This window comes from Urtica dioica, chromosome 2 (assembly GCF_054948205.1).
Source record: "Urtica dioica subsp. dioica isolate 48M chromosome 2, U.dioica_male_clone48M_v1_H2, whole genome shotgun sequence".
In the NCBI taxonomy this organism is placed as follows: domain Eukaryota; kingdom Viridiplantae; phylum Streptophyta; class Magnoliopsida; order Rosales; family Urticaceae; genus Urtica; species Urtica dioica.
Window position 1 is genome coordinate 49,942,477 of NC_142757.1, and position 11,080 is coordinate 49,953,556.

Sequence of the window (11,080 nt, forward strand, 5' to 3'; positions counted from 1 at the left end):
ACGAACTTGTATGATTTCTTTCACACTTGGTAGTTGACTTAAAGTTTAAAATCGTGAATTTTCATGTCAATGTAAGACTATAAATTTGTAGTTGAGGCAAGCATTAATCGGTCGACATATTTCAAGCGTCTAATTTTACCATCTTTTTAGTGAACTTCTTGGTTGTCTTTTTGTCTTATGTTTTTCATCACTTGAGGACAAGTGACAGAAAGTTTTGGGGTATTTGACGAGAGTGTTTCATACGTGTCACTACTCTCTAGCTTGAATCTAATGCGTTCTCGAGTGATTTTGTGTGGTTTAATATGTTTTTGAGTTAATTTCAAGTTCGAAAGCACATCAAAATGGAGATTTGGGAGCTTGAAAACGAAGATCAGCAACTCAGCACGCCGCGCAGCCATCCAGCGTGCCGCACCGAGTGTTTTAAAACATCTCCGAGCACTTAGCACGGAACGCGCATAGCCAAAATCGAAACTTGTGCAACGTGCAGCTACCTGGTTGCGCCGCGAAGCCTAAGTGACATGTAGTGCAGCCACGCTGACAGCAATTTTGATTTCCGTTTTTGATACGTTTTTCAAGCTCCCGAATCACCGTTTTGATGTGATTTGACTCCTTGATGGCCCTGGAACTTTATAAATCAACCCAAACACTTCTTTAGTACTTCAAAATGCTCTCAAACTTGAAATTAACTAAAAAAATATTAACCACACGAAATCGCTCGAGAACGCATTAGATTCAAGCTCAGGAGTGGCGTTTAAACACGTATAAAATAGGGTTATATAGCTAAATAGCCTCCCCAGTTTAGACAGTTTTGGATTTAGCCAACATTTGGTTAATTTCGTGTTAATAGCCAGCCCAATTTATTTACATAGATAAAAATACCAAAATAACCTCTCAACCGTTCCCGCTCATTAACCTCACGAAAATTAAAATCATTAAAAGCAATATCTTCGGATAATAACTGCCGCAAATTAAAATCATTAAAATCATTAAACTCTGTAATTAAACCACAGATACACGCAATCTTCTTCTCCTTCTTCTTCTTCTTCTCTTCTGCGCTCGGACCAAACATCGTCTTCTTCTCCTTCTTCTCTTCTGCGCGCGGCCACCAGCACCAGCCCGAGCCCAAGCTTCTCTTCCTCGCGCGCGCCATCCCGCTGAGACCGAGCGCCACCGCGCGCGACCACCGCGAGTCGCCGAGCGCGCCGCCGACGAAGAGACACCGGAGAATTTCAGGAATTTCAGCGGTTTTTTTTATGTTTTTTAATTTTTATTTTTTATGTCGTGGTTTGTTTAATAAGTTCAAAGTTGATGAATTTTATTTCAATTCAGGATATTGCTTTCCTTTATAACCTGGGAATCAAGTTCATTCTTGTTCCTGGAACGCATGTGCAAATCGACAAGCTTCTTGCTGAGAGAAGTTTATGGTTTTTTTTTAATACAATATGTTCGTGTAAATAGATATCATATTTACAGTATGTTCGTGTAAATAGAAATCATATTTACAGTATATTCGTGTAAATACGAAGTTTATTTACAGTATATTCACTGTAAATACAAAGCCTATTTACAGTATACTCGTGTAAATAAACTGAAAAAATTCTGGAAATATTTTGAGCACGAAAATTCTGGAAATTATGAATATATGGAAGACAAAATAATATCAATGAATGAAGAATTAATTCGAAATTAATTACCTAATGAATTGCAACGAAAATAGAAACTAATTACCTAAAGTCAACGCTGAAAATTTCCAAATACATAACAATAAATGGCTGAGAACTTTCAAAATCTGCTCAAAATTCAAATTTCAAATTTGAAAACTTCCCTATTCGGTTTCAATATTTAATTCAAATTTTTTTTTAAAAAATGCCTAATTAAAATAGCGTAAGGACAAAAAGGTAAAACTAATTCAATTAATAAGCTGCCACGTAAGCAAGATGGCTATTTACGGGAAATTAACGAAAGGTTGGCTAAAACCAAATTGCTAGGGTTTTAGATGGCTAAACAGCTAATTCTTTGTATAAAATACTCTCATCATTGACATGTCGAAACACATGAGGCAAGTATGTAAAAAAAACAATAAATTAGGTAAATAGCCAACTAAAACGTTTGAAATTGCTATATAGCCAACGTTTCATAAATCTTAGGTAAATAGTCATAAAGATGACGTGGTTTAATAAATGAAAGTGACTATTTACCTAAGATTTACGTCTGTAAATATGTGAAAGTGATTATTTACCTAAGATTTACGAAACGTTGGCTATTAAGCAATGTCAAATTGTAAATGTGGCTATTTACCTAATGAACCCTAAAAAAAACCTAATTAATTAACACTAAATTTGGGTATTAGTCTTGTAACAAACCTAAAATGGGACATTAAAAATTAAATACTTAAAATATATGATACAAGAATATTTAAAACCCTAATTAATCTCCCTGAAATCTTCTCCGAAAATGACTTTCAATCATTAAGGCAAAGTAAGCTTCAGTCGATCACAACGGCTTGAACTCACATCTTGGGTGCTATATCTCTTAGGTCCCAGGATTGATGATGTTATAACTGTTGGGGAATCAAGCGCGTATCAGACACGGACAATCGCTCTGATACGACTCGTTGAAGATGATTCTCCCATATAACCATATTAATGCGGAAAAATAATTAATTACACTGATCATAAGCTAATTAAATTATGGTTATAATTAACAAGATCTAGTTATGTTTAATTAATTTAATTCATGAAAGTATATTTATCAAGCAACCGATTTGAAGAAAAACGAATACTTATATTGCTTTTCGGTTCAGCTACAGAACGCTCCTAAACCAATCGCGTACTCCTTGCGTCGTCTTGATGAAGGACTCGAGGATGACACCTTAGTCTTCCAGAATATTTTATTTCTTTTTATTGTGTTCACACTAGTGGATTAAATCTAGGCCATTGGATCTCAACAAGTGAATCCTACTTTTTCTCTGATCCATCAGATCAATATCTATGGGATATTATTCTCTATTTAAATAGAGAATATTTTATTTAGTGAGATAATAAAAGACAATATATTATTTCCTTTAAATATATTCTCATATATTAACCTAAATACTTTCCTTTAAATAAGGAGAGAATATATGACAATATCTTATATTATTCTCTCTCCTTTATTTAAACAACTAAAGAGAAAATATTGGTAAATACCAATTTGAAATTTTTGAACTTGATGGCACACGGCCAAGGTGATTTGCGCAATCCCTAGTGCCAAAAAACCTAATTCGACTTTTCCATGTGTGCAAGGCCCAATTGCTTAAAACCCAATTAATCATTTATTTACTTGGTCCAACAATAAACAAATAATTAATAATTGTTTATTTACTTGATCAAACAATAAATAAACAATTCTACCATAAATATTTATTTAATTCTGCGAATACCCGTTTTCCAGAATTAATGTTGTCAATCACAATTACAGCAAGTGAGATTAATAATGATAAACATTATTATATGAAAGTTCTTATCCGCCTTTATCAGAGCCGAATCGGGGACTATGGACCTAGTAATAGAAGCTTAACAAATCCGATGAAAAAGACGAAATAGTCATTTCTCTTTTTCCATCGATTCGTCTAATCTTGGTCAAATACTTCACTTTGTAAGCCAAGACTGAACTCTCCTTTGATACTAGAATTATATTTACTCATCGTGACGAGTGTCCACTGATATAGTCAGTTCGTTATCAAGATCCTCCAGGTTCAACCCGTGTCAAGAGAAGTCAATTTTTCCGTTGTACTTCTCTTGATACATATCAGCCCTAAGCATTGTTGTTTCCCCAGCGAAAGATTTTTTCGAACGTTACTTACTTCGAAAGTGCTAGCAATCTATCGGTTCTGGAATCAACCCTTAGATGAGTGAACATTAACCTTCTTTCAGGAAGGCTGGATTCCGTATCTGTAAATCACTTCCCACTCGAATCATGCTCTGAGAGACTCCCAAGACATAAGCTGTGATTAGCATGGATAGCCTTTTAGCGAATGAGTCAAAGAGCTCAGTAACATGACCCACTGTCCATGATCACTTCAGGATTCAGATCAAGTCTCACTGTGACCATCATAGCGGCCTCGGTTAGTGTGTCGTAACGGCCCTTAAACGACACATCTACAACCAAGACCTGTCCAAGTCGTACACTTACCACAAGTGTAGAATGCTCCCACATAGTGATCAGCATTCATCTATGTGTTCCACATATATGACTTTAGATATAGTTTTCCAGGCGTATATCAGTCATCGACCTCGTTTTAGCTCACCGCCCGAACTCAGGTGCCCAGCACGTGACTCAGTTTAATACGGAGGCTATGGAAGATAGTTGTTATTGATTCTAATTGTTTAGAAATCAACCCACTAATCATATAATGCTAATAGAGTAATCTTATTATTGAATTTAGTAATCATTTATTCATTATCTTCAAGTGGGCAATAGTACCAACAATAACAACAATAAACAAGAAAATAATAACAAAAAATTAGCAAAATAGCCAACACAAACGTTGGGATTTGCTATATAGCTAATGTTTTGTAAATATTAAGTAAATAGCCACTCGGATGACGTGGCCAAATTATATTTTTTTTCATTCCCGAAATTTGTCCTTCTTGAGTTTTGAATTATGAAATTATTTGAATTTGAATTATTTAGCCAACCCAAAATTTTGAATTTGAATTTCAAGATTTTAAGTGTGAACATGAATAACCGAAATTAATTATTTCCTTATATGTAGGAACTTTTTTTTACGTGGCTTTGTATTGTTATTTGTTTCCTTATATATTTAATATTATTCCTTATTTACTGTTTTGATTATTTCTTGACTATTATATTTATCTTCTTTTATATTCTTTATTATCCAGCGCTTATATATTATTCAAACATCTGAGATATCACTGATCCACAAGATGTCTGGATTTTCGCACCGGTTTACATAAAATTACTATTGTATTTACGTATATTTACTGTCATTGTTATGTAGCAGTTAAGCTTTTTGTCAATGGCTGGAAAACCATAATCTATTGTCAGGTGGTGTAGATACAAATGTAATCAAAATGATTTACAAACTGTTTTCGGTAGACGGCGTTATTGCGAGCGCCTTATTACTGACAACAGTTATTTTTGTTCTCACCATCGTGGTTGAGCCCTATTAAACATGTTTGCAGTAAATACGTGTTAATATTCCAATTTCATTAGATATAACAAATTCATAACTTGACATATTCAGCAGTAAATACATGAAAATATCTTCGTCACAACTTTTTAATTGACATTTTCGGCAGTAAATACACGTTAACAAAGAAACAATAACATCTAAAATACCTAGACATCATATTCCTTTTCAACAACATCACACCTAAGTCATTGACATCTACATGCACACATTTTTCCTTTTAATTAAACCACAAGCCATGTATAACTCGTCCACTAGTAAATATACGCAAGTCGATTACATATTATGCAGTAAATATATATAAATACACACACACACACACACACACACACACACACACACACACACACACACACATCAAAATCTTCAATTTTCCAACGCCATTCACAACACCCTAACACAATACCAAACCTTGAACAATGCATCTATTATTGATATGAAGGCATCATAACAAGATATATACATCACGCTATTTAAAACCCGAACTCCCAAATCTCGTCTGAAATTTCTAGGGTTTAAGGCAAAAATCTAGGATTATGAATAAGCTATACACGAATATTAACAACTATTAACAATACATGAATCTTTATCCCAGAGGAAGATGACTGACACAAAATCCATGTTTTTCAAAAATCGAACCAAAAAACCCAGATTTATTTTTCCATTTTGTGTAAATCTTTGTTGGATATTAGTAAATACTAGTTTAAATAGCAAAAACATCTACATTTGCATACCAAATATATTTGCTGCTATCGAAATCGTTCGTCTGAGATGTTGGACAGGTTATCGTCGGGGAAGAGACCAGATGTCTATTTTTTTTGGAGAGCTTTTTTTTTTTCTTAACCGAGAGATAATGGAGGTGAGCGGTTATGAATGTGATTTAATTACCCCGATTCTCGGAAATCATGATTTCCCTAGATTTTTTTTAATATTAATCAAGAAATGGCGAATGGGCGGGAAAATTATTTGGGCATTTTAGTAAACTTGGACGGGTAATTAATTCCTACTGGTTATTTACTTAATATTTACAAAACCTTGGCTATTTATCAATTTCTAAGGTTTGAGTTGGCTATTTTACTAAATTACCCAAATAATAATAATGTTAATTTTACTATAACTTATTTTACTCTATGTTTTCACCCTCTCTTTAAATTTGACTTACCTGAGCACTGTTGTGGTCGCATTAGGATATGTCCCGACAGGAACATTGCTCATTTTCTTAAGGGTTTTTTCATTCAGCGAGCCCCAAAACCATCATTTTAAGTGCACGGAGTTAATTCATAGCGTTGTCGAGTCCAAAAAATATGAGTTCAAGACATTTGAGATCCCGAAAGTCAGGTGGCACATTCTTGTATTACAACGCAGGGGTCTCATTTTAATTACACAACGCTTATCAGTTATGTGAATTCTTAATTTTCTTGTTGATGCACCAACTGTTACGACCTTATTTTAGTGGAACATTAATTACATTCCTTATTTGAGTTATATTATTTCCTTAATCTAAGAAAAATAATTTCTGTTGCAATATTCTACAAAAGAGAGTGGAAAAGAAAAATATTTTGTACTCAGTTAGGTGTAGTAATTTAGCCCCAAAACGTTAAAAAAAAGAAAAAAAAAGAAAAAAAAAAGAAAATAGAAAAATATGTCAATTTGTTTCATAAATCTTGTGAGCCATGGGGACTTTCAATAAGCAATCCACATTCTTCATCTTTGTTCTTTTCTTTATCTTCTTCCTCTTCTTCTTCTTTTGCAGCCGAAACCATTTCCTCGGCCCTTTTACTCATTTGTTTCCAATCAGTTTTAACCAAATGGTAAACCAACATAATCAAACAAGATACTTGGGCCGAGAGAAGCCCAAACCACAGTCCCAAAAACCCAATCTTAAACCAAAAAGCCCCCAAAATTGCAACTGGCAGCCCGACCACATAAAAAGCGTAGAGGTTTATTTTCGCTCCCAACTTGGGCCGGGCCGTGCCATTCAATATCCCGCAAGCCGCGGTCTGCGGGGTATTGGCCAACTCGCAAAGCCCAAGCAATGGCAAGGTTTTCGACACGAGGCCCAACACCTCCGGCTCCTCGGTGTAGAGCCGACTCCACCAAGACCTCGCAAGGGTCATGAAAACCAAAGCCAATGAGCCAAACCCGAACGCGAGGGCGAGCCCTAACACCGCCGTCCATTGGGCCCGATTCGGTTGCCCCGAGCCCAACGCTTGGCCAACGCGCGTGGTGAGCCCCGCGCTCAAAGAAATCGGGAACACGTACAACAACCCGGTCGTTTGGATCAAGATCCCCATCGAGGCCAGGCTAGCTTGCGGGTTCCTCAAGAGCCCACACAAGAACATCATGATCTCATACCACCACCACTCCAAACAAACCGAGGCACAACTAGGGAGGGCCAATTTCAAAAGCGGGCCCCAACCCGAAAAAGTCGATAAAACCGAAAGCCCGGCCCAAGGTTTCAAGGACTTTTTAGAGAGCAAGATATAAATCACAAGCCCAATGTTTAAGTTTAGAGTGTTCCAAGCCAAGGCTAAAGCAACCCCACTAACACCCAACTTCAAGTAAGACACCAAAAAGTAGTTGATCGGAAGGTGAAGCACCGCCGCACACGTGGCGGCTATAGTCAATGGGACCGTTAGGCCTTGGGTCCTTAGGAAGATCCTGAGCGGTTGGAGATGGGCTTGGGCCAACAATTCGGGGACCGAGCAGGCCATGTAGATTTTGGCTACCTTGGTGATCTCCGGGTCTTGGCCCAACCAAATGCAAATTGGCTCCATGCTGAGCCACAAGGCCGAGATGGGGATTGAGACGAAAAGTAGGAGGCAAAATGTCTTTTGGAAAGTGTGTGGGAGAATGGACCATCGCTTGGCCCCATAAGCTTGGCAGCAAATTGGGTCCATCCCTGTCGAGAGGCCGCGGAGGATTGAGTTTCCGGTGATGTTGCCGAAGCCCAATGCGAGAGAGCCTCCGGCGAGCTCGGTTTGGCCCAACCGGCCCAAGAAGAGCATCGACACTATGGACCGAGAGTACAAAAGCATGCTTGTCATTAGGATTGGACATGCGATCTTCACCAATGATTGGAGCTCCTCTTTAATCTATAAATTAAGAATCATCAAATTAATCATATATGTGTAAATGTCAACATTAAATTCTAATTAACTACACATTTTGATATTTTTTGTAAATTATATTAACCTTTTTTCTTTAAACTATTAATTTGGTAGCATTTTATAAATATCATCTTTCATTACTGAAGCCAATCACCTTACAAAATGAAAACAAACTTGACAGAAGAACAATTAGTTCATTTTATATATAAACATTACTAATTAAATTATAAAATAACATAAACATATTAACTAAAAATTAAATACTTCTCTATTGACAAGTACGATTGTGTTTTAATGAAATTAAAAAAGTTTTAATGAAATTAAAAAAAAAACACAAGTTAGGTAATATATGTTGGAATTTGTATAAGAGTTGGATTTCATTACAAAAATAAAATAAAAATTGTGACTGTTTTTTTTATTATTTATTATTAAACAATGTAAGAAATCAAATATGTTTTCTGTTATACACAAATAATTATTGAGTCAAACTCTAAAATAGATTAAAGTAACAACATCAACAAACAAATGGGATGACTAAATAGATTAATGTCCATCAATATTTATTTAGCTGTAAAAAAAACTTGAAAATTCATGGGTTCCTTTTAAGCCAATTACGACTTATGGATACTTTAAAAAAAAAAAAATAATGGGAAGCAAATTATAGATGTCAAACAGTGCAAAAAAACAAGAAACATAATGTTTTTCTTAATACACTACACTCTCATACCATTGATAAATTGATATGTATTCGAAAGGACGTGTAAATGGAAAAACAACAACAAACACATTTGACTTATTAGAAAATGCCAAACTGATAGAGAATAGAGCTGAAACTAAATGACTAGTATACAAATACCAAAGTATATATATCTTGTCATGTTTTGCAAACTTTATATAATAACATAGATGCCAAAACAAAGTGCTGGCTACACCTACATAGCTTTTTATTGTTATTTATTAATTTAGTATCAAGTGGTATTAGATTATCATTATATGAAAGATGTAAATTAAGACTGTCCGAATCATTAAAACCGGAGTAATTAGAGAATGTGGCTTTCGGCTGATATGTAGAGGTGCTATTAGCTAATATACAAACTAGGGCTACAAAATTAGAATATCTTATGAATAATTCTCACTAATTACAAAAAGAATAATTCTCATCAAGTTTTACTGGAACTTGAACCATATAATATATGATTTAATAAGCTAGGCAACTAGATAGGGCTGAAATTGAAACCACCAACGTCACCTGAATTATCCAATGGTTATGGTAGTCTAATCACCGTGTCTGTTTTTTCCCTGTTTATCTCGTGCATGTCACTTAATTTTGGCGACAACTAATTGATTTTATAATTTAATTAAGGTTTATTTAATTGCATATATAAGAATTATTTTGTATCTTTTATATTATTATATTTAATCTCTTTGACGTACGGTACGGTATAATAAGTTGTTCTCTTATTAAAAAAATGGAAGAAATATATTTCAGTCTCTCTTCTTTTATAAAGACCAAATTTTTTAGCATAAAGAAAGAACGAAAATTTGAGAAAATCTCTTCACAAGAAGGTCCAACGCTAAGCTAGCGTTGCCTCTATATTATTTATTATTAGTGCTGTTATTGTTTACCTATTTTTATTACACCTATGGGTACTAAAAGTATAATTACCAGAATGTAAAAAGGATCAAGTCAATTTCTTGTCTTGTGGTAGCGTCAAATGAAAATTAGCTTTCCTTATATCACATTAATTATACTTAATCACTAGTAACCATGACTAGATTACAAGTATAATTATTTTCGCCCATTTCGAAAAACTAGTTTTATAACATTCGGCTTAATAATGCGAACAAAACACCTCAAAGAAACGAATTCATTTTAATTTATTTATACCATTTTAGCACGTATGCAAACCTCCTTAATTAATGAGTGGACAAACATACCCTTGTGATTTCTATACATATAACCACGCTTTTAGTAGAAACAAAACATTTTCTCTTCTTTAAATAGTTTTCCTTTAACTATAGTGATTGTCATCACATGGAACAAAACTAAGCTAGAAAAAGAAAAAAGAAAAGACAAAAGAAACTAAAATAAAAAGAAAACTCATTCTTGTTGAGACAATGTGCCCACATTCGTTTGTAAACTAAAATATATAAGGGGGGAAAAAAAAAACACACATGACGAATAGAAGAAGAAGAGGAACAAGATAAAGAAGAAGAGAGAAAGGACGTACCTCATTAAAAGGAAGATTACAAAGAAGGTCAGTATTAATGGCCGGAATTAGGCGCCGGAGAAATCCACCGCCGCCGCTTTCAAAAAGACGAGACCTCATGATGATGGCATCTTCGTAATTATCATCATCATCGTAAAACTCACCACCACCATGAACGTTGTAGTCTTTTGCTATCAAAGGCTCACAACAAGCACTCGTGCCTCGTGATTCAGGACCGGTACACATTATATATAGAGGCTATATTTATATATATATATATATATATATATATATATATATATATATATATATATATATGGTGCTTATCCAAGTAGTTTATAACTTTCTCTTTCTTTTTTTTTTTTTTTAGAAGTCTTTCTTTCAAAAGGAACAGAGAGATAAGCAAAACCTACACACAGCTAACCAAAAAAGCAGTTTCAAAAGAAAAATAAAATAGTAATGTATAGTAACAGACCAGTTTATCAGAAGGTAGTGACTATATACCCTCTCAGGGGTCAGATAAGAAAATAGAACTTGCATTCAAATAGTATTATTGCATGAGAAGA

General features: G+C 34.6%; 1 protein-coding gene across 1 annotated transcript; it reads right to left on the minus strand.

Annotated features, from left to right (window-relative positions):
• Positions 1-6,823: 6,823 nt before the first annotated feature.
• On the minus strand, positions 6,824-10,760 carry LOC149405314 (MATE efflux family protein). Its single transcript, XM_089607808.1, has 2 exons — positions 10,536-10,760; positions 6,824-8,289 (listed from the first exon to the last, which is right to left on the minus strand). Exons 1-2 carry the CDS (start codon positions 10,758-10,760, stop codon positions 6,850-6,852), a joined length of 1,665 nt encoding a protein of 554 aa, XP_089463934.1. The 3' UTR covers positions 6,824-6,849.
• Positions 10,761-11,080: the final 320 nt, after the last annotated feature.

Bases quoted from the DNA above. Each gene is read 5' to 3' on its own strand.
- LOC149405314 (XM_089607808.1), bottom strand. From the start codon at position 10,760: ATGTGTACCGGTCCTGAATCACGAGGCACGAGTGCTTGTTGTGAGCCT. The intron at 8,290-10,535 runs GTACGTCCTTTC...CTTAATTTATAG, and splicing joins GTAATCTTCCTTTTAATGAG to ATTAAAGAGGAGCTCCAATC.